Source organism: Falco biarmicus, chromosome 6 (genome assembly GCF_023638135.1).
Source record: "Falco biarmicus isolate bFalBia1 chromosome 6, bFalBia1.pri, whole genome shotgun sequence".
Lineage (NCBI taxonomy): Eukaryota > Metazoa > Chordata > Aves > Falconiformes > Falconidae > Falco > Falco biarmicus.
Window position 1 is genome coordinate 66,583,837 of NC_079293.1, and position 24,211 is coordinate 66,608,047.

The 24,211-nt window shown below is 45.0% G+C and overlaps 1 protein-coding gene across 4 annotated transcripts in view; it reads right to left on the reverse strand.

The window, feature by feature from the left end:
* The window catches only part of SOBP (sine oculis binding protein homolog), a 118,973-nt gene that overhangs the window by 6,090 nt on the left and 88,672 nt on the right, over positions 1 to 24,211 (reverse strand). For 2 of the 4 annotated variants that reach the window (XM_056343675.1, XM_056343676.1), the window contains exons 6-7: positions 14,103 to 14,174; positions 9,956 to 11,910 (exon numbers count right to left, since the gene is read on the reverse strand). In XM_056343675.1, coding sequence (XP_056199650.1) covers positions 9,958 to 11,910; positions 14,103 to 14,174 — 2,025 coding nt within the window. In that variant the 3' untranslated portion in view covers positions 9,956 to 9,957. The remainder of the gene's footprint in view (positions 1 to 9,955; positions 11,911 to 14,102; positions 14,175 to 24,211) is intronic. The other 2 variants (XM_056343678.1, XM_056343677.1) reach the window with 1 other exon arrangement.

Consider the following 24,211-nt stretch of genomic DNA (forward strand, 5'->3'; position numbering starts at 1 on the left):
AAGGAATCATCACTGTGGAAGAGATCCTGATAATCAGCAAGAAGATGTGGGGTCTGCACTCCTGGATTTATCAGGCAGCCAATTTGCTGAAGAGAAATGAAGCCCTTCCTACCTCTTTCAAAAATGCTGACAATTGTTCAAACCCCAGCTATCTAACAGCACAATCTGTTCTTGACTGTTTTGTTCCAGTCCCAGGCTCCATGGTAGGAATACAGCATAAAGCACAGGGAAAAGGAGTCTCTTCCCTCCATTATACACTTCCATAAAGACAGTGCCCCCCCCCCCCCCCCCCCCCCTAAAATAGAGTACAGTCTTGGTCTGGGTAAGCATGCAGCTCATCTTCATAGCCAGTGGGAACAGCATTCCCTAAATTTAGCAGACAGCAGCCACATACTTGGGGAAAAGGCCTGGGCTGCTGCAGACCTTCCCCGGTACCACAAAGCAGCAACGCAACTTTACCACTCAACTTTGCTCTGCACAAACCCAGGGGACACGGCACCTTCTCTCCCCTTCAGGTTTGGCTTCTCCTGGGCAAAACAGCTGCCACCAGGAACCCAAGCTGCAGCATTTTAAATTTCCATTTCCTCATGGTCCCACCACTGTCAAGCTTTTTGAGAAAGCAGCTCCCCACCGAATCACACTGCTTTCTCCTTTCCTCTCCTTGTACAGGAGAGGCAGGGGGTCATCAACTTTTACCTAGGGGGACCAGTGCCCTCATTCTCCTTCCCACAGCCAGGGGTACTCCACAGCAGGCACTGTGTTTGGTGCTCTGAAATGCACCTGGGAAGAGCCTCTCTATCCACTAACTTTGGAGACAGGCAGAGGAGACCAGTCTTGTAGGCTATGTTGAACATTTGGGCTGTTTCCTAGACTCCAGCATCTGTGCTGCTGTCAAGTTTCTCGACTGCTGTCATCCTTCCTTCCCCACCTATACCACTTTCTACTTTTCAATGTAGCAGTCTCCCCAGAACCTCTCTAAATATTTTCTTTATACAATTCTTCACCATTTCAAAGAAGTTTCTTGTGGTTTAACCTTTTACAGAACAATTGCTCAGTGAGTTCATGAAAAATCCCCTTCACTTTCAATCTGAACTAAAGACAAACCCAATGTCAGCCAGCCCTCCAGCCCAGCCCCATGGCACCGTCTCTCTTCAGGCTTCCACTGTCAGGGAGATCTCTAGTTTGCATTTTGAGGTATGTACACAAATCATGCAAAGAGGAAAATGCCGCCACAGTTCTGGACTTCTACTCTCAGCTGCAGCACCCACTGCCTCTGGCCATGTCCCCTAAAGCAGCCCACAGAGCCTGCCTGAAGCAGAGCCTGCTTTATACTGGGGTAACTGGGTGTATCTCCACAACAACAAGGCAGCATTGCCCTCCAGTTAGTGCAGCACCAGTGTATTTGGCAGGCCTGTAAATAATTTGCCTTGCCCCACTGATGCTTCATGTGCAGATGTGACAGCAGATATGATCTTCCTTTTGAAAAAAAAACCCTGCCAAATTGTCAACTAATTCTCCCATTCTGCGCTCGGATAAAGCTGAAACTTTGCAAGGATCTTTTTGCAAAAAAATAACAAACAAAAAAATCAAAACATAAAAACTCAAACAGAAGGAAACCCAAATCCAGACAGTTTCTACTCTCCTTTCCTGAAAACAGGCAACCACTGCGATGTGATAACCCTTCTTTAAGCCTCTGATTTTGTCTGAATAGAATAGAAACTTCAACTTGAATTTCAGCAGCCTCCTGTGGGCCCAAACCACGAGTCTTTTGGCTATTCTGAGGTGCTTCTCAATTTTCTTTCCCAAGCCGATCTCTCCAGTAAACCCAGCTAAATAGCCAGAAAAAGGCAGATAACTGTGGGTAGCAGCGTGGAGGAGGACCAAGGGTGGGGATGGGGGTCTTGCTGAGCAACAGCCCATATCTCCCTGTGACAGTCCTCATCCTCACCTGGGTTACACTTGGGCCTGGCTTTTTAATCTGAAATGCTACTGTGGACCACAAAATAACAATAACAACAATCTGCAACAATAACAACAACAACAATAATATTCTTTTGCAGAAGCAGCACTGAATCTTTTTAGTGAAAAGTTTCAACATCCCATATCAGGAAGCAATCCACATTTTCCCATTTTCCCACAAACAACCCCTCTGTCTGTGACCATCCAGGGCTGCATGCCTGGCACTGTCCCCACGGAGTTTCTCCCTGGTTTTCACAGCCTCCATCCTGGTTCGTTTCAGCCTAAGCGAGAGCAGATGTAGACTCATGCAAAAACAAGGAGGCATGCTCAGGTGGCCAAAATGTCAGGTAGATTATACTGTGGGGGAAGGAAGAGGAAAAATCCACCTAGAACACATAGGGAGCAAGCAGATGAGACCTGGCACAGACCTCAGTGCAGTGCCAGGCACCTTGGGGATCTCCCTTATCCCCAGCACTGCTGGACACTGAGCAACATGCATTGGACCCAATCCTCGTTTTAGATTTTCCCTATTTCCCACCTCCCCTCCCACTTCAAGAAAACAGGAATAATATTTTTACCACCAAGACAACCAGTTCAGCAATAATTGGTAAATGGCTTCAAATAAAACTGAATTGGCATTTTAATCGACCTTTGAAATTTATGGTCAGAATTCAAATTTTCAGTGGTTTCATCATGTATCTTATTTTGCTGCTTGTGTTCAAGCATCTCTCAATTGGAGAATTCCTGTGGGAAAGGTTTTTTTTCCCCTCTTTTTGGATAAGCAACTTAGAAATGGCAGCACAAGTGGTTTATGAAAGGTTATAAATATTTGAAGCATAAGCAGGCAACTCAAAGTTTTACATTTAACCACGTGGGCTCCAAATAAATAGCTGAAAATTGCTCTAACCATAGGTTTCAATATCAATTGGCCAATGATGGGATGCAGATCTTTCCAGAGAGGTCGGAACTCAATACTTATTTCACTCTGCACTACCCAATCCCTAATACTCTTATTCTTTTAAATTATTTTTTTTTTTTTTCATGTTTGGAAATGTGTGCTTCTACAGAAGATGATTACAGTACACAGCCTGGAAGTCTGAAACTGGGACTGGAAGACGGAGTGCAGCAGAGAGTGGGGTGTCCTCTCAACAAATGCAGTTCAGCCTCTTTGCCTGTAGATAATTTGTTATTGTAGGTTGGCTCAAATGTAAGACAGTAATGTTTCAGAAACACTTGGAAAAGCAAGCCAGCTGCAAGGAGGATATCATTACAAATTGAGACACATGTTGCACAGAAATACCATTCTTTTCAAATACCAAAATCGTGTCTGGGGAAGTAAAGCCATGCAAATGAGTCAGAGGCAGGACCTTGGTCTGTAATGTGCCGAGGGCATTCAACTGGCATTAGAGGCACTGAGCACTGAGTGCACACAGTACTGCACAGGATCAAGCCCAGATATTTAATTAGCTGTAATTTTCATGGTAGAAGCAAACGTTGAATAGTTGAGGGTTCTGCAAAATGTCAGAGGTCACTTCGATTCACGGCTCTCACGAGATAATCACACATGCTTCCAAACACAACCTCTGGTCCCAGGAGTGAAATGCAGCTCATTATCAAAATAGTTTAAATGAGGTAACAATTAGTAGGTCTCAGCTGTGAGGCCTTGACTAATGGAAGCACCCAGGAATGTGCTTAACTTGCCTGTTTTGCTCTATGGGACCTAAAAATAGTCAGGAGAGACTCAGCAGGTAATCTGGAAACAAAACGGGCTTTAGAAAGGCTTGTTTGCCACAGTCCAATTTCCTTGTGATTTCTTGCTCAAACAGCTTTGCTTCTGTTTTGCCTGAATCTCCCACTGCTTTTTTAACAAGAATTTAATTTTACCTTAAAAACTATTGGTCACTGCTAATTATGTCCAACATTTTCACAACTACAGTCCTCAAAAGTGTTTTGCTTCTTTCTGACCCACTTTCAGGTGCTGCTCGTAATACCGAGCAATAGTTTAGAAGCTCCTCACAGTTGTTCAGAGCTCACCACTCTGCAGTGAAGTTGGCCGTGATTGTTTCAGGGTCAGGCTTCACAAAGGCTATTAGGTGCTTAGCTCCTTATCAGATTTCAGGGCCAATCAGACACTTACTGTCCAGCATCTCAGCCTCTGAATGTAAAGGCAATTGTTGTCTCAGATGATGTTTTTACAAGCGTGCCTGTCTGTTTTACTATGGTCTTCGTTGTTAGGGACTCTGTATTTAATCATGAGTTGTGCTTTTTTCCCCCATAAACTTCCCCTGCCCACTGACTTTGGTAGCTTGACAGTGCAAGAACAGGCTGATGGAGAGCTACAATCTCCCCCTACACCCATTTCACGCTTAACTTTCGAATGCAGCATAATCTGCTTTGCATCACCTTATATAAGAGGAGTGTTAGCCCTTATATGTATGAAAGTGCCTGGTCAGTCTTTAAAGCCTGGCAAAGAATTTTAAGTAACTCGTCATTTCAATATGAGTGTGGGTTGTACCACCTTAGAGAATGGCACGGATTAGATGCTTATTTCAGATCAAATAATTTTCATTTCACAAGACAATTAAAACTAATAAGGGCACATAAGCATCGAAATGATCTCTGAAGTCAGTGGTCCTAGCTTCTGGTAGGCTACAGTCTCCAGGAGCTGCAGGCTCTGCAGATTTCTGTTGGTCTGTCAATTGAGTTATGGTGGTTTTTGCTGGCTGAAGGTCTGGCTGTTGTTTCATTCGCCAAGAGCCCTAGACGCTCACTACCTTTGCAAATCAGACCAGGTGTAGTTATCTTCTAAATTGGGCTCAAGAATCAGACTTCATATTTGAAATATATGCCCTAGGAGGTTTTATAGGAAAGCAAGAGAAACCCATCAGAAATCAACACTTGTTTCTTTGATTCAAAGAGAGTGCAGTCATCTACGGCAGCGTACCACCAGCCTGCTATTTACTGCCACTGAGACGGAAGTTAGCGCTCCCACACCCCGGCAGCAACATGTGGGAGCTGAAAGCTACCCTAGAAGTATGTCATTTCATACTTCACCACTTTGAGGACCTATTTTTTTCTTTCTTTTTTTCCTTCTTTTTCCCTGGGAAATCCTTTTTCTGATTTAATATATCTGAGAAGCTACACAGGCAATTTTGAAACGTAAGATCACACTGCTGGAGCCAGGCAGCTCTCAAGGGCGAAGTTTCAGTTCCAAGGAAATGTGTTTAAGGCTTTGTTGTGTTAACAGTCTGTCCTCTCCCTCTTTGGATAAATGGAAAATTTCTGTAGGCTCATAAGAAGCCAGGTGAAGGAAAACTTCTGAACCAGAAGAGTAGGTGTTAAGTGTATGAGTCCAATTACTCTGCTGATTTAAATTAGTTTAGCACCAATGGAACTAAATCCAGTCAAAATTAGCTAAGGCTCTGGCCCATAGTACTGTGTCAACGAAGACGACTAGCATAAAAATGTGTTTAAATACAGAAATCTGTTTTCAAGTATACCTTTAAGGTCAAAATCTGTCCTGATCATAGCATGCAGGGCAGGGTAAAATGCTGGTAGATAGATGCTACAGTGACAGGTGAGTGATAAAAACTCTTAAGGCAAAAAGGGAGGTTAATAGCTATGCCCCTTGCCTCAGGAATCCCGACCAGAGCAGGAAATCTTGTGCTGGACCATAATGGGCAGGGGAGCTCACAGTGGGATATATATTACTTCTGCTCTGAACTGGAGCGTTCTGCATGTTGTATATTTTTACGACTACAATGTATGGACTAGATAGCTGGAGGTCTGGGCCTATAACTCAGTGGATGCTGACCCCAGGACATACGGGTTGGCTCTGTAGGTGGCCATACTCCTACTATTTCGATTATTTCTGGGAGAAACTCTGCTGACACAAGCAGAAAAACTCCTTCCTTTTCTTACCTCTCTGCCCCCAAATAGGATTAGGCAACACACACACACACACAGAGAAGCTGGTTGTGAGGGTAGCATGTGCCACTTAATTTTCTCATTTAATTTACCATAACCGTCATGTTAAATCCAAGCAGACCTTAGTGTTTTCATTTATTTGCTTTAGGAAACCTTGACACCAAAACTGGAGGGTTAAAACCGATCCCGCCTGGACATAAAGCATGGAGGCAGACAATGCTAACACTGCTAATTTTAGAAACTCCCGTTGCTCAAACTTGAAAAAATAAGACTCAACAGAATATTCTTCTTAGCTTCATTCCTTTATCATGGTAGGACTTTGGCACTGAGACATCTTTTGCTGGTTCTTCAAATTGCATCAAGCTTGAACAGCTTGACAGTCTGCACCCTGATGGAGAGACTAAACTTTAACATCAAGGATTATGTTGCTGATTAGCACTTTCAATAATCAAGTAACTGGTACATTAAATAATCCAGAGTTTGGCAACTTGCCTGAAAAGGTCACGCTTGCATTGACTCCTTTTAAGAGAGTCCATGTTGTTATTACACGAATTCAATCTGTCTGTCCAGAATTCTAGCGTAAAATCATTTAGCTGATTTCCTTCTTTTCATACAATTTGATGAGGAATAAAATCCAGGAAAAGTTGCACATCAGGGCAATATGTTCAGATTTTCCAATTAGGGTAGGCAGGGAGCAAGAGAGAAAAAGACAGTTCTCTGGGCTTTTTCTTCTCCTGGGTTAGCGTGGCCAATGCAATCGATGCAAACCTCTGAGGGCACAAGTCAACACAATTATTAGTGCAGCTCTTACCCTCTTTGCATTTTATTAGAGTTTCTATGAGGTTGGGAGTCTTTCGTGAGGGATCCTCCCCACAATCAGACTGCTGAAGGAGCAGGGGTTTACCTCTGCCCTTCCCCAGCCCCAGGCAGGAGGAAACACGGGCATGGCGGAGGTCAGGGCTGCGGAGCAAGAGGCTGCACTGTTGCTCTGCTCCCTGTGCTCATCACCTCTGTACAGACATGGGCAGGCTCTGAGCCCTACACAGTCTTCACAGATAGACTGCTGGGAGGCCAGAAATCCAAGCAGCCCCCCTAGCTCCTCTGGACTGCCTATGACCAGCACTAGTGAAAGGAGGGCTCTGCAAGAAACCAGAGAGTCCTCACCTCAAATCAATCATCAGAGCTGCGCAAATCACTTGTGCGTGCCTTGAGAGGCTCAAAACCCACCCACATTTCACTGAGATACCCACTGGAATGAGATGGTTATCAAGCTGTTTATTTCTGCAGAGTATTTTGGGTATCCTCTTTCCCCTGAAGCACACAAGGACCCTGGTCTCACATCCCTTCTGTATAGAGGCTACTTCTTTTCTTTTTGTGGAGGAAGGAGGGGGTGAACACAGACTGACTAATAACCAACACCATGCCATACTATGCTATTGCACAACTCCCAGCGGCACAGCAGACACCTAGGCTGGGCTTCTTAACCTTCAGTGTCTAAGGGAAATCTATGTCTGTGCCAATCACCCTAAGTTTACCTCACAGCAGGGAGAAACAGGCACTCCTAGGGCACAATTTGTCTGATCTGTCTTAGTTTTCGACTTCAGGATGAGCTCAGCTGGCTCTTTGAAGTGCCTGCTTCTCTAGGTTGATTTTAAAGGGAGTTTAGACAATTAGCTCAGCTGTGCCCTCATTCCAGATGTCTATATTGGATCAGATTAATCTTGCCTGGCAACCTGAAAACTTTCCTCTAAGACAACCATTACACTGAGACAAAGGAATATAAAACTCTTGGTGAATCAGAAAACGGTTATTCCTGAGGATAATCACAGTGGCAGTTACTGATATTTAGAGAATACAAAGAGTTGAGGACAGTAACTGAGTGATAAAGCATCCTTCTTGTCATTTCAACATAGCTTGTTCAGTTTGTCCACTTTCTTTGTCAAATACTATCCATAAAGTGATGTCATGTATAATGTCAGCAGGCAAAAATACACAACTTGGTGGAGCCAGAACTCTCTCTGAGGTTTTAAGGCACTAGCTCTGAATGATGCTAACCCCCTCTTGGGATTGTGACCTCGGAGAGGTGGCATTACTGCAGCCTGGATGGTCCAAGCAAGCATAAACAGATGCTAAGAAGCAGCCTGTCTTTTGACTACAGTGTCGGCACACAAATGTACAAGTGTCTTAGCACTGTCTTGAAACAAACCACAGGTACGGGGAGCTTGAACAAGGTGGGAAAACAAGGGTAACCATGGCTCTCCTAAAATTAAATAAAAGGTATGCAGTCAAACAGTGGCCTTCTCACTAGATCAAATCATTACCTCTAGGTGAAAGCATGGGTACCTTTATGAAAAGACAATCTTGCAGGCTTCAAAGGTGGCACACTGGCGTTTGCAATAAAGAACTTGCTGCTGAGAGGGATGGATGTACAGTACATCCATACCTCAGGGGTTGGTTGGGGGATCCCCACTAGCAGGACCTAGCAACCTATAAAGATTTTAAATATTCATTTGACTTCTGAGTTATTGTGCATGTTGGTTATTAGTCCAAGAATGTTACAGTTGTCCTCTGTTCTTAGAAATGTGTCTTTTAAATGTGTCAGCACATGCTGAGAGCAAAGAATAATGGTTCTGTTCCACCAAAGAAAGTAAATAAATACTGTTTGTGATCAAGGGAAGTAATGCTTCTGGCACTGCAGCCAGCACAGGGAATGCAGCATTAACAAAGAAAAAGGGAGTCTTGACTATACTGCTGTATCTTTGATGGTGCAATTAGCCTGCACCGATGGAGCAGGGAGATATTGCAATGGCCCAGATTCCATGGTGTGAGCTGCTATCTATGGCTGTAGGTGCCAAGCACCGCTGCAGTCACTATTAGTGCTACCAGGGACAAGGATTTACTGGAGACTACAGAATATTCCATGGATTGTAATGAAATCTGGCATGTCACCAAGCCACATCCGGCAAACCGTCAGTATTTTACTGCTGAACAGATTTCTTGCAACACCCACCATTTTCCCTTTTCCTGAAAGAAGCTCTTCATGCTTGTGAATCTAAACAAATGCAATTACATTTGTTTCTTGCTTGTTTCTTGGGTTTGAAGCACAGACATATATTAAACTAATGGTTTTACAAAGAAACTGTTTTATCGGAGCAACTCAGTAGGCTGGGAATGAAGGGCTGGGGGGAAGGTGTGTGCGTGTCTCCCTCTGGAGCATTGTTCTTGGACAAGTCACAGTTGTTGGTGGACTTATCCATATCTCTGCCTTCCTTTGCATCCCTACCAGGAACCACACACATATACCAGCCACAGGGCTGAGGGAAACCTCAGCTGCTTTGCTAAGGTGGGAGACCTGCACCAAAGGCAGATACCTCACGTAAGACAGTAAAGCTCCACGGCACAGGTCTGAGATAAACTACAGCAGGCAGGTCCCAAACAGCAGGCAGTCCCTAAGCATTGATACCTGAGGAAGGAAGGCTCGGGGAGAGGGGGTTCAATTCCCAGAGGACAACCCAACTGAAAGCCAGGGTGTGGTCTGGAGGCAGACCAAAGTAAGTTGGAGGTGACCATTAGACTGGAGATCAACCAACAAATGGTTGGAGATGACCATTTATTAAGTCAATTGGATCTGAGCTAGTGGGAAGCAGCTCGGTCATCCTGCTCTATGCTATGCTGTAGGGCAATTTCAATCATCATGAAGTCTTGTGTTGCTGCATAACTCAGCTGGAGTAAGTAACCAGATTAATGGCCCAGACCTAAACCATATCCTAGGCAGAAAACCACTGACTGACATACACAGCACAATAACTTCACAGCCAGCATCATCACAAAATGTTCTGTGAGCAAAAGGGTAATGAGGCTGCTGATGGATGGAGTACTGACAAGTACAGATGCAATACAACACAAAGAACAATATTAAAACACAAATACCAACAGTTTTCTGAAAGTGCTGATAAATTTGAATCGGTATCTTTCTGTTTCACAAAGGCCACATCCACAGGAGAAGTTTGACCTCATACCTGAAAATACTCATTCTATTCACACAGAAGGCAGTAGTGATTACACAAACCTTTACTTATTCTGATTTCGAATTCGGAGACACCTCCTTTTCAATGGTGGCTCCAGATCCTCTGGCCCTGTGCTGAGTATTGGCGTTGAGATAATGCACGGCGCGATAGCAGTCTTTTCTGCTGGTTTTGGCACAGGCTGGATCACGCAACCTGTCTTGGGCAGCATCCGCAAAGCATATGCATGGTCCTCATCTGCTGGATTGTTAAGGTTTGGGTCCTGTTTGTCTCCCCCAGCAAGGGGCTCTTCCCCGGTCTTCTTGCCAGCATCTCCCTCGAGGTGGCAGTTTGATGCGCAGTTGTTCTCCTTAACGGACTCCAGCTCGCTCACCACCAGCTCCTCTGGGGGTTGGGGCTTTTTTGGCTCCTGGGGCGGCTCCGGGTTCTTGGAACCCTCCGTGCTCTTCGTGCCATTCACAATGACATTGCACACCGCTGCACCAGCTTCCAGGCCCGGTGTGCCAGAGGCCAAGGACACAGGACAGCAGTGAGCTCCATCACTGCACGATAATGTTTTTGAATCAACTGGGCTGCAGTTGTCCCTGCAGTCACTGCAGTTCCTTTTGTCTGAGCTACTAAAAGCCAAATTTACAACACTGTTAGGTTCATGTTCAACTTTCACTTGGGCATGTAAAGCCCTGTGGATAACATTGTGCAGCCTAGACCGGTGGCCTACTGTTAGGTCTATCACACCATCCTGTGGACCCTGTAGCACACTGGGGAAACCAAATTTACTGTTCACTGGACTACTAGGTCTGATAGTCAAGTCAACAACTTCATTTTTACTGTGCTCCTGAAGCACTTGAGCTTGATTTAGGGACTGGCCTGAGCAGCTCGGTGATGAGTCAGAGGATTTAGATGATCCTTGCTTTGACTCTCGAGGGGATGAAGAGCTATTGGTTGGCTTTGCCCCAGGTGTCTCGCTGGAGGTACTCGGAATGAAGCTTTCACCATTGCTGGAGAAGCCGTTGGGGGGTTTGGAGTCATTGATGTGAGGGATGGGGATAGGAATGGGGATGGGGACAGGCAAAGGGACAATGACAGGATATGGCACTAGTAGAGTCGGGGGTGGCACCAGTGGGGCAAGGGATGGCAATCCGAAGTTCATCATCTGTGGCATAGGCATAGGACCATTTGGCATCATGCTGACAGGGGGAAAGGGAAGACTGGGCAAAGGAGCTCCAGGAGGGGGAGGCGGCAACAAGCCAGGTGGATTCCCAGGCATGGTAGGTGTTGTGGGGGGATGGATATGAGGGGAAAGCATTGGCCTGTGCATGGGGCTGGAGGTGGGACCCATACTTCTGGGGCCACCTGGTGGGGGACCGATTCCAGGAATCATTGGATTTGACAGAGGGCTGTTAGGATTTGAGGCATGGTGAGGTGGCCCACGGATAAATGGTGGACGGATTTGCTGCATGATTTGCTGTTCCATGAATATGGGCAAAGGAACTGGCCCACGGTTTGTCATCACCATGGGAGGACTGCGTGGTGGGACACCAATGGGAGGCACAATGCTAGCAGGTGGCTGGACAGAAACTGGTGGAATATTTGGATTCTCACTGATGGGAATAGGTTTGGGAACTGGCGTGGGGATTTTAGTGACAGAGCAGTTGGCAGTGTCAGACGGAGAGGCAGTGGTAGACGCTGATGGTCCAGGACCTTGAATTTGGCCAGCTGCAGACGCTGGGGATGGGGCTTTTCTCCGAGCATCTGCTAGCGGTATATTCCAAGAATCTGGAGTCAGCAGCTGCACCCCAGTGCCTTCTGCTTTATTTTCGACTGGAGGATGTAATGTACTGCACAGTCCAGCTGGAAGATTGGCCTGTGTCTCTTTGTAGAAAATGTCCATTTTGTACTGATTGAGACATTTTGCACTGCAGAACTGAAGCCTTCTTTCCCCGTCCCCAAAATCCAGATACTCTTTTGTGTGTCTTATGTGCTTACACCAGTCACATACCTACAACACAGTAATAAAATCAAATCAGGTAAGAAAAGCAATCTTCTCTTCATAGTGTTATTTTAAAAAGTCATATTTCAGTTGCTTTCTAAGTACATTATTTTTCTAGCAGAAAAAAAAAGAAAAGATACGTTTGTGAAAACTATGCTTTTTTTGTTCCACAATACTGGTGAATTGAATGCCACTCCCTTCTCTGACTCCCATGATCTCAATTCTGCCTTATACAGTGCATTATATATCTTATACCCATACCACAGGGAAGAATCCTCAGCTGGCATAAACTGTTTTAACACTTGTGTAAGTATACAAAATCCATATGAGTATGGCTGTGATTACTCCTCAGTGGTAATCTAAGCACACCGGTTACCATCTGAGATACCATCATCCTTTGCCCTTCATTCCAAGGAGAAACTTGGAAATAGGACATTTCTGCAAGGTTTGAATAGTCCCAATTTGTGATGTTTCAGCAAGCTGGAATTATTTTCTGAGCTGTTTGCCCACTCTTGTGTACAAGTCACTTTGAGTAAAACTTCCTGGCAAGCAAGGGCCTATTTAGCAACTTTTCAAATACTACAGCAAAAAGTTTGCATTGCAGGCTCATTTTTGTTTTGTTTCTCTGCTTTCCATTTAATCCTTTTCTGTGTTACTATTGGTGTGGTGAAGGCATAGCCAATTTTTTTTTAAAGTAAGGCTGCAGAACTAATTAAGCTGTGAAAGGTTTTCCCAGTTGCAAACCACTAGACACCAAAGTTTAAAAAATAGTCATTCTAGGCTTCAGAATCCATTACTTCAGAGAAATTATTGTGATTTCATTAACACATTAATTTTGCAACACCAACAGCTCTCACAGATGGTGAAGACATGATCTACAATTCAAATATGACTCTTGTTTGCACAAATGCCTTTCCTTCATATGGCATTTTAAACAAGAATTAATATGAGTAATCTTGCCATAGCTATAAACAGATAAACAGATGTCAGATTTTTCAGTGCCTTACTTTTCTGACAGAATTTTACGCACACAAAAAACCCATTTTTGTCATTTACATTAGCTCTCAAAATACTCCACTGACAGAGATTTTTGGTGCTTTCTATCAGCATGTTGAGCCTATGACCATGTCAGAATACATCCTAGTATTGTTTGTTCTGCCTTTTCCAAATAGCCTGTATTAGCTTGTTTTGAAATGGCTATACCCTTTGTACCAAAAAGAAAAAAGAAAAAAAGAAAAAAGAAAAAAGAAAAGAAGAATATGATTGTGAAAAGACTGCATTAAAAGGATAATTAATTTTAATAACTATTGGCCATATAAACAATTCAAAACAACATATGTCGGGCATCTGATTACCCATCTCATTTAACTCTCAGCTTTCATTTAATGTAAACAGTGGTGACATTTTTGAGTTTTCAGTAATGTATCTTATATATATATATATATATTCACACATACACATTATACTCTGTGGCTATTAGCCCATTTTTTTTAACTCTGCAACCTTTTGGTTATCCAGTCAGGTTGCTATTTGATTCCCTCTCTTGCCTCCCCGCCCCATTCACACACTCACGCACACACACCCCCTTTCGCTACCACAAAGTTTGTATCTCAGCATTTAAATCAACATAAATAATTATTTGAGAGGTAGTCACCCCTGAAATTTGGGAATGGAGGGCCCAGCTTTTTAGCTTGGGCACACAGAAACAGTGTCATGTGAGATAAAGCAGAGTGAGTGCTGGTGCTGCTCAACGTGTGCAGCATTAGGGCAGGTGTATTTCCAGCACAATGCCCCATGCAAGGAAGAAAATTTCCTGGTGCATTTCAAGTAAGTTCAGCCCTGCACTGAACGCATGCTGATGATGTAACACCCTAAAAAACATGGACGAAAAGGCTGTCAAATGCACAAAAGGGCTGAGGTAAATGCCTCTGCTGCCACTGCGCATGCATCCCCCCCCTCCCCAGGCAAAGAGCGGATGGGTAGCGGGAGTGCACTGAGCAGGGCAAAGCAGGGGCACCCCCATTTCCAAGGGCTCCCGGGTTTAACCATCGGCTCTCCCTCTGCTTGCTGCAGGAAGGCTCAGCGACCATTGCAGACAGCACCAGAGCTGGGCAACCCCTCACCACAAATAGTGCAAACATGCAGCAGTGGGCACTGAACCATCCCGGGTATTTGGCACGGGTATGGGTTTTGCCACCCACCTGGCAAGTCAGCACAGGATCATCTGATGGAAACATCTTATAGTTGACCTCCTGAAATTTTCTGGCTTGCCACTGTTTTCCAAGCAGACAAAAGGGGAATTTGTGAGTCTACGCCACAAGTTAATAAGATACTATTCAACTCAGTAAAGCTGCTGAATTTACCTTAAAGTAATTTCTCATCGACAGCTCACTGCTTAGCCACAAAATGCTATGTATTTTGCATGCATGGAATCAGGATATGAACCACCGTGCTCCTGCTGCTGCTTGTAGGGCATGCTCTTGCCCCAAGGGCTGTGCAGAGAGGCCTGAGCTCTCCTCAGGTACCATATAAAAAAATAAATTATTTTTAAAACTTGCTTGTTTGTACACTATGCTTTGCAAGTAAGATTTGTTTACCAGTGCAAGAGCTGCACAAAGAGGTACCAGGAGCTGCCAGCTCGCTCCTGAGGCAGACTGGGGCAGGATAAAGCCCACCCTGGCCCATCACCCACAACACCAGTGCCTGTTTGCAGGGGAAAGCTGAGGAGGAGACCAGCCCCAGAGGCGGCTGCTGTAAGGGATGGGGCAGGACTTCAGATGCAGCTGCTTCCCTGATTTAGTCCTGGATGGTGCAGCTGAGACTTGCCCTTCCTTCAGAGAAAAGGAGGCAAACCAGCTGTAAGCCTGCCGCCAAAGAAGCACCAAAGAAATACGAGAGAGCAAGCCCAGTCTCCTTTATCTCTCTAGGAAGAGCCCCCTCAGTGACTTTAATTTAACAGACTGAAGAAAAATATAACCCCCAAAAAAACTTGTAGCAACTTTTCTAATAATTTAATTTTATTAGTTATCAGTTGAAAAATTCTACGAAATACTTTACTGTTTTATTGCTCTATTGATTAGTTTATCTCAGGTGGGCTCCTATGTCACTCCTAGCTAAACAAATATTTTCTGTTCCTTGGTAAAATATTTAGAAATCCTGCCTAGAAATTCTCTACTGATTTCTCCTGTTTTCAATAATTCACTGAGGTACAAGAAACTCAGAATTCTGCCTGCCTCACTCACATATTGATCACACACCATTCTGTATATTTTATCACTAGATAAAATTAATTAAAGCTAGTGATTCTGTTCCTCTGAAATTCCTGGATGGACCAAATATCTAATAAATATCTCATTGATTGTAGGCAACATCTCAAAGTGTTGAAGTTAACATCAGTGAGAAATGTCAATCTACTACATCCATGTATTTCATTATTTCCTTTCTTTCTTTCTTTCTTTCTTTCTTTCTTTCTTTTTCTTTTCCTTCTTTCTGTCTTTCTTTCTGTCTTTCTTTCTGTCTTTCTCTCTTCCTACCTACCTACTTATATAAGCAATCACTCTATGCTGATTATTTAAGAAACAAGTATAAAGTGTGCATATCATATGCAAGTAATACAACACCTTACAATACCATACTAAAAGGCAGAAAAACAGTCCCTACAATGAGGAGGAAATTACTGGAGAGGAAAAAACATCACTTAAGAACTAATGAATCAAGTCTGTCTTACAGGATTGATCATTTAAGATGAGGTCAATGAATTTATGATACAAATGGCTATATCACTAGAGGTAATAAAATGGAGCAATATCATTCATTTTACATCTAACTAATGATGTGCTCAGAGTAATTACAGACTTCTTCTAAAAGCCTACACTGATTAGTTCAGATGTGATAGGTGAAACATATATATCTTCCTGTTCAATAAAATAACATTTTCTTATCTGTAAAACACACAGCCAATGTCTTATTTTTTCAAGTACTTCCATTCCATACAGAATGTTGTCGTTCTTCACAGCCAGCTCAAAAGCTCTCTGTTCATTTATTCCTTTTGCTTCCCTTTTCCTGCCTCATCCTTTCCCTTCACCGTACAACCAAGAGGAGAGCTAAACCGTTGCAGAGCGCTTCTTAATGCTGTGCATTGGATTTGGTAGTGCTTACACATGGGAGTAGCTCCCTGGGTTTCAGCAGGATTAGTCGTAAGAGTTAATGCTGCAGGATCACGTTTGGAGGTCCTGACCCAGCACCCATGGAAAACAATGAAGAGACTCCTCTTTAATGCAGTCAGTTGGCTTGGGGTCTGATGCTTAATGCCAGCCCCCGCTCACCCTGGAGTTGGTAGGAGCTTTGCCCCTGGACCTCACCAGGAGCAGAGGCACAGCTGCGGATCTTGGAAAGAATTGTGGCAGAAATACAGAGAAAGAAAATAAATGCCACGAGGCTGAGTTTCAGACATTTCCTAACAAACGTAGGCAAAGTAACCATTTTGTACTTTTCTACCCAAAAGGAGCTGGGACCAGTAATGGTGTGACTGAAAAGGAGCACGAACACATCTGAAATAAAGGGTCAGACCTTGCAAGGTGCTAACAGATCCCCTATACGCCTCCATCTCCCTCAGAAAATACTCCTAGGGATGCTCTTGGGCAAGCACACTTCGCACCACAAATGCCAGAACACAAACCCTGAATGACAGAGAGATCAGTAATAAGATAACTGCCTATCTCATTCAAACGTAATGCAACAACCCTCAAGAAGATCCAATTTACCTAGCTGGGGCATGTCCAACGCAAAACAACAGAATGAACATTTCCTTCAGTACATTTAATGTATTTATATTTTAGTGGCAGGTTGCCAGTGTGCTACTTATAAGCTCAATGACCTGATATCATTTATCCGCTTTCCTGTGAAACATGCAACAGTCTACACCAGGAGACGAGTCAGAAGACACTGCATCAGCAGAAACATGACTCGTGCCCAATACAGGAACGTCAAGGAAGCCAGGACCAAGGGATCTGTAACACTCGGATTTCTCTAATACAACAAGGGGAAAAAAGCCATTCCTGTTGGCATCTGTGTCTTTATTTTGATAGAAATGTCCAAAGTGGGGTCCAGACATGGCCATGAGGCTGTCACGTGGGCACAACACAGGCATCCTGCTGCACTTGAAAGGGCCACACTTGGGCTTTAGGCATAGGGTAATTCATACTTTATTCAATCGGCACAAAATTCATCCATTAGTGCAGTCCACCACTAACCTCTGAACAATAATCTAGTATCAGGCACCACTTCATTAAGAAACACATTTCCTAAAAGCTGTTTGCAGAGGTGTTTACATCAGCCCAAGAGAAACCGGGAATGAGTAGTACGCAGACACCACCACTGTGATGAAAGAGAGCCTGTGCCTTGTACACAGTGCTTTGAACTAGTATCATCTCCCTGGTAAAGTTTGTGAGAGGACAGAAAGGGCAAAAATTCCATTTTCAGCTTCTCCAGAACCAAGGAGTGATTAACAAAGCTTCTCTCCTTGCTCAGGAGAATGCCATTGAGGGACATCTTGCACAAGGGAGGGCTGTATTGCATCCTGCGGATCGGGCTCTTATCAAAGGTGCTGAAACATGGGAATGAAGATTATCAAAACCTCACTTCCTGGCATAAAAACCTTGTATTCGACTTTGCTGAGTAGTTTCTACTGTCTTTTCCCACCGTGGTATCCAACTGCTATCTCTTCATATACGCTCAGGCATATGTTCTGGCTTCATGGACACCACTGCACATTTCCTGTGTCTCATTCTGGCCCTTTCCTTTTAGCCCAGACCGGGTCCCCGGCCATTCCCTGAGTTTTCAACCCTGCCAGCCACCCAGGATGTGCGAGGCATGGAGTCAGAGGCTCCCATCCCATCCCAAAAGTCACAAGATGAGAGGACAACCCCCCTCCCACTGCACACACTCCTGCCTTGCCGCCAAGCAAAAACCCGACACGCCAGCCATATGTTTTTCAGCAAAGGCTCAAGTTTTTTGAAGCCTGCCAAACATTGGACACAGCAGCAATCTAGAAATTAGGAAGTGGCTTGAAACGCACATATGGAGGTTTCTAGTAAACAGCCAAATGAGTCATGACTAGTGCTCTTACACGCAGCTCAGTCAGATCCTTTGCAGATCACCCAGCAGCTGCCACAGCATGGACACCAAGGCACCTTGCCGCCCCAGCCCCCTAACAAGGCTCTGAAGCACTCCCAGCAGGACACCAGGGAAAAGTTCAGTCCATCAGAAGGAAAGAAACCTAGATCCTGTGTTCTGAAGGACTATGTGCCTAACTATGCAAAGGAGCATGAAACCTCTCAGCTGTCTTCACTAGCTCCCCCAGCTTGTCGGGCAATGTGGCTACCTGCTCCCTTCCTTCTTTCCTCCATTTATCTACCACCAAGGTTTCTCTTCAGAGCAGGTCACCTAAAAAGCAATCGTAATTTCTAAACAAATCCCCTTGTAGATCCCATCTGTGGCGCTAAATCCTGCACACGACCCCATCTCTGTGGTCTGTGTCATGATGAAGCACAGAGAAACTTTGGGGCAAGAACTGTACCTTGAGTGTTAATGTATTCAATGCTTGTGAGCACAAAGAAGCTGCAGCCCCTGTGGGGCTCTGGGTCAGACTGACCACCCCTGCAAACATCAGCTCAGAGGTCTGTACCGACTCTTCATCCCCTTCCCCACTCACCTCCTGAGGGTCCCCCTGCAGAACTGCCCCTGGGGAAGAAAAGCTCCTGCCAGGCTGGGAAGGATCTGCCCAGCTGTTAGCACACAAACATACGGTGATATGTTTGACATAAAAATTGTTCCAAGGAACTGGCGTTCCCTTTTAGCATTTACTGACCCAGAAGAAGGATGAATATTAAGAACTGCAAGGTAGGCACCCTGTCGTGCCAATTGGGAAGGTGATCAGGTGAAGATCTGCAGGGCACAGCCGTGCTCCACTCAGGTGCTGGGCTCAGAGTGAGGAAGAGGAGGGGAATATGTTCCACGCAGACATGATGGCAAATAATAGACTCCTTTGAGAGGTTAGTGATAATCAGATAATGGAATTGAAATTCATAATTTCAAGGCTTATTGCTAATCCTAATGCTGCTGTGCTTTTTTCCCAGCTGAGTTATCACAAAAGGTATTCAGCGCCAGCACCCTGTGCAAACAATGGAGTGGGTGCAGCCTCACCAGAAGCTGCACAAGCCCCCATTGCTCACCAAGGTATCCTACGTTTTCCTACCTGATCGTCCTCCAAAAAACCCACCCTGGACCTGCTCAGGCTTCCTTGATGGCAGAGCCCAAAGAGTAGTGGTAAATGGAGTTGCATCCAGCTGGCAGCCCATCACAAGTGATGTTCCCCAGGATCAGGGCCAGTCCTGTTTAATATCTTTATTGACAATCTGGACAAGGGGACCAAATGCACCCTCAGTAGGTTTGCAGACAGCACCGAGTTGAGCGGGATGCTGATCTGCTGAGGGCAGGAAGGCTCTGCAGAGGGAGCTGGGCAGGCTGGACCGATGGGCCCAGGCCAGTTGCATGAGGTTCAACCAGGCTCAGTGCCGGGTCCTGCCCTTGGGTCACACCAGCCCCACGCAGCGCTACAGGCTGGGGGAAGGGTGGCTGGAAAGGGCCTGGGGGAAAGGGCCTGGGGGTGCTGGTCAGCAGCCAGCTGAACGTGAGCCAGCAGTGTGCCCAGGTGGCCAAGGAGGCCACCAGCATCCTAGCTTGTATCTGAGACAGTGTGGCCAGCAGGACTGGGGCAGTGACCGTCCCCTGTACTGGGCACTGGTGAGGCCGCCCCTCGAATCCTGTGTTCAGTTTTGGGCCCCTCGCTGCAAGAGGGACGTGGAGGTGCTGGAGCGTGTCCAGAGACGGGCAACGGGGCTGGGGAAGGGTCTAGAGAGAAAGTCTTATGAGGAGCAGCTGAGGGAACTGGGGTTGTTTAGCCCGGAGAAGAAGACACTCAGGGGACACTTTATCGCTCTCTACAGCTACCTGAAAGGAGGTAGCAGGCAGGTAGGTGTTTGTCTGTTCTCTGAAGTAACAAGCAACAAGACAAAATGGCCTCAACCAGGGGAGGTTGAGATTGACTAATAGGGAAAATTTCTTCACTGAAAGGGTGGCCAGGCATTGGAACTGGCTGCCCAGGGAGGTGGTGGAGTCACCATCCCTGATGTGTTTAAAAAACATGTAGATGTTGTGCTTAGGGATGTGGTTTAGTGATAGACTTGGCCATGCTGGGTAATGGTTAGTCTTAATTTCAAAGGTCTTGTCCAACCTAAATAATTCTATGATTCCTCCCAAGCGGGACTGGGTAGCCAGGGGCACAGCTGGTACATGAGCAGGGTACGCAGGGGCCTGTGTGTCCAGCACTGTAGCTACTGCATGCTAGCCCATGGGGCAGGGGGCTTTGGTCCCGAGGTCCCTGGCAGGGATTTAGACTGTCCCCAAAGAGGGAGGGCAGTTCACAGCATCTACCTGCAAGACAACTGTAACCAAGTCCCTGCCTCAGCAGTTGTGACTGGGAATTAATGCTCTTTCACTACCAAATGTCAAACAATACTAATAACAGCATAATCCAAAGTGTGGCCTGAAGCAGTTATCCAGCCTCGATCGCTTTTTGATGTGCTTATTGCAAGACATTCAGCTTGTTTATTGTTGCAGGATTTTCCTGTCCAAGATGGCTCATGATAATTTTTTATAATGATTGTTCCATTTGAATGGAGTGATTATTATAAAAAGTAAAAAAGAAAAATCATTCCAGCTGAAACCTGCTGCGAAGGAACCCTGAGGCAGGCTCTAACACACTGTGAATGTGGTTACAATATAGCTCATAGCGATGCTAGGTGTGAAGGAAAACAGATTTTTACAATGTTTGGAGCTTTGTGCAAAAACAGTTGACAAAACAGAACACTGCAGTTGCCTGTAACTTAAAACTGTCCTGTGACAAGTTTCTCTCTGTTTAAAAGAGACCAAAGCTTGCCTGCTCACTTGCTTTTCCTTACCCTGATGTAACCCTCCTAAACTTCTTGTCCGCCCTTCCATAGTTTTCTAAGGAGTGAATACTGACTTTATGTCATTTAAATGCAAGACCCACTCTGCCTACATTTTTCACCCTAATTACATAAAAGTCTAAGCTACATGAAGCATAAGGAGAAAACAGAATTATTTGGTAATCAATGGCTAATGATAAATTTTATTTCTTTTTTTGAAGCACTGCAGTTTTCACCTGTGGTATTTAAAACATAGTATTTTCAAAGCTCTTGCATTCCTTTGTGTTGGGGGGGCTTTCTAATTTTCCCAGCCAAAAGCAATGAACGTAAGTTATGCTAATGCCCGGTGGACCTGGTTGGGTCTTGTTTCATCAGAGTCGCTACATATTTGATTTTGTATATAAACAGCTGAGCTCTGTGTTTTCAACTTCAGTCTGAGGCTTTGAAACCACAGGAGGAACTCTGTATCTGAAACCACTGGTGAAGCCCACAGTATGGTGGGTGAAACTTCAGGGAAAATGAATGTAGTGTGAGGTGGGCTTGCTAAGAGGGAAGCTGTCCTCCCCAGAAACCTTCCTAGCTGAAATAACACAGAGTGGGACAATAATAGCATTTAAACCTTAAAATCCTTCATGTGGGGGTTTTACACTTGTACCATACAAGAGCTGATTACAGAGCACATCTGTGCTGTTGTTTCAGTACTGGCTAAGGCCACCAGTCCAGCAGTGACAGAAGTCATAAATAAAATTATCATGATCCAGAAGATATGAGGGAAAGAGCAGGAGAGAGAGGTGGAGGGTTAAACACCCTCATCAGGTCTGACAACTGTCTCATCAAGACGCACATTTCAGAAATACCTAAAGAACACCTAAGCCTGAATGGCCTTTCCAAGGATAACACAAGCCCTGAGAAACCTTGTTGCACTGCAAGTCCATTGGCCTTTGACCATAACTATGTCATGCAAGAGACTGCGGGGCAGAGCAAACCCCAGCTCAAGCCATCGAGTCCCAAGCTCAACCCCTAAGCTCCCATCAAGCTTCAAGGTCATCAGACAGCTGCCTCAGATCTGCAAGCAGTAGCCCAACACTTGCATGGTGGTGTGCCCACACAAGGCCAACAGGCAGTTACTCTTCCAGACTTAACCTGGTCTGACAGGAGATCATTCAAGTGTGTCTGTAGCCTCCTTCTTGGTGAGCCTAATTAGAGGGTAGGGATCTGTGGAGTCAACTGAGTGTCTCCAGCATGCTCAAGTCCCTTAACTTGTGGGTGGCAGTGGGAGAAGCCAGCTTGGCAGACCAGTGGCACAGACATACTTGCTGGTCAGGCAAGTAGTTTGATTCGGGTTGTGTGGGCACTGGTCACCTTGATGTCTGACACTTGATTTGTGGGCCAAGACTTCCCATAGCATGCATTCCCAAATTCCCCTGGTCCTGAAATGATCTAGGGGAAAACTGAGCAGCCAGAAGGAAGAACTACATTGAGTAGGTGAAGCTGGCAGTCTCGGTTTTGCTTTAAGATCCTTCAGCTGTTAGTGCCACAGTGAGAGCTTTGCTTCCTCCTAAAGATGACATGAACGTACTTCCTCAAACTGCTGCCACTAAAGCTGTGCAAAGTACCAGCAGTGAGAAGCGTCGTAAACGCCTTGAGAACAGGACAGGAACTGTCGGCTTTGAATATTCAGGAAGGCAAAAGAAATAAATCAAAGCTAGCAGCTGGAAAAACATTTGTGGAGCTTAGAAATACCTCCTCACAGCACCCAGGGCCTGCCGCCTTTTTGGGGCAGCAAGTGAATGTCACACTAGGAAATCCCCCTCCTTCCCCTCCTCCAGAGAGTGGAAATGCATTTCTTTCCTCAGGAGGATGTTTACCTCCATGTCCTTGGAGAACCGTCTGCACAGTTTACACTCCCACATGCTCAGCTACTGGAGGCAGCACATCAGCTACCCCATCCCTGGGGTGCCCAAGCCGTGGGGTCCCCACACTGCCCAGGCTGGGAACCGCTGCTGGCCCCTCTTCAGGGGACAGACACCAGGGTCAGCATTGCTACCATGCCAGGAGCTCTTCACTCTTACACAGGGGCTGCAGAGACCCTGTTCCTTGCGAGAACAGGGACCAAACATGAGACAGAAGGATTCTTCTGCAGAGCAGCTGCCAACCAGAGCACTGAGGGAAGAGAGCCTGTATGTGCCGGGCTTTGCAGCACTCCCTGCATCCAGCCCCAGTGATCAGGAGAAGAAAGGGAAACTGAGAGCAATCAACACTGTTAATGTTTCTGTCAAATTCTTTTGAGAATTATGGATGCTGTCGAGCACACGCAAACTTAAAGGTGAAAGAAGAAAGGGGCATGCCTCAAAGAGTATCTCGCTTACGGAGTGACCAAAATGTCTCCAAATGAGAAATCGTCACCCTTAACAATCGCATGCTACCAAGTCTGCAGATGACTTCAGAAGCCAGATGACGATTTATATTCTCTAATTAATTCACTTTTTTATTCAGTATCTGAATAAACATATTCACCCTTTTTTTTTCTGAACAAAACTTTATTCTGGTCATATAGCAAAGTAACATTGTGAGATGGAAAATAACCCATGTGGCTCATCTGACTAGAATTTATATCTAGTAATATCTTATATGTTTTTTTTTTTCTCCAATATATTTTCTTTTTAATATTCAAGAGAATATAAAAATACCAATAAAACCCCCTCCATTATGATTCCAGTGGCTCATAGGTTGTTTGACAGGACTGTAAATGTAATAATGAGGAGGTTTGAGGGGCAGGTTAATGTTTTTTGCTAACACATGATGCTTTTAGCCTAAGGCATTGCTGGAGGCCAATACCACTTCACCTGGACCAAAATCACCATTGAACAGCCATTAAATCACTCAGACTTAAATGTAATATTACTGGGTCTAGAGAATATTACTGTAATCCAGATTTGAAATATCATTAGTCTGTAGAATAGGAATGCAATCTGAAACCTTGAGAAATCTTTATTTACCTGTAATGAAGGGTTCTAAGTCCAATTCTTCCTATCAACTATGCCACTATTACAGTGGTGTAACCCTCACAGATTTGTGTGTTGTTTCTTCTGATTTATGCTTGTACAAGCAAGAAGGCTACAGAATAGAAGTCTCTAGGTGCTTTGGAATATAAACGCACACACACACACGTTTCTTCCACCTAACTATATAGGTCAGGGATCTTCAGCCTTTATTATTAAATGTTTATCATGCGACAATATTTAGAGGCCAGGACCCATCATGCTATGTGCTCAAACATACGCATGGCCATAGTGTGGGCT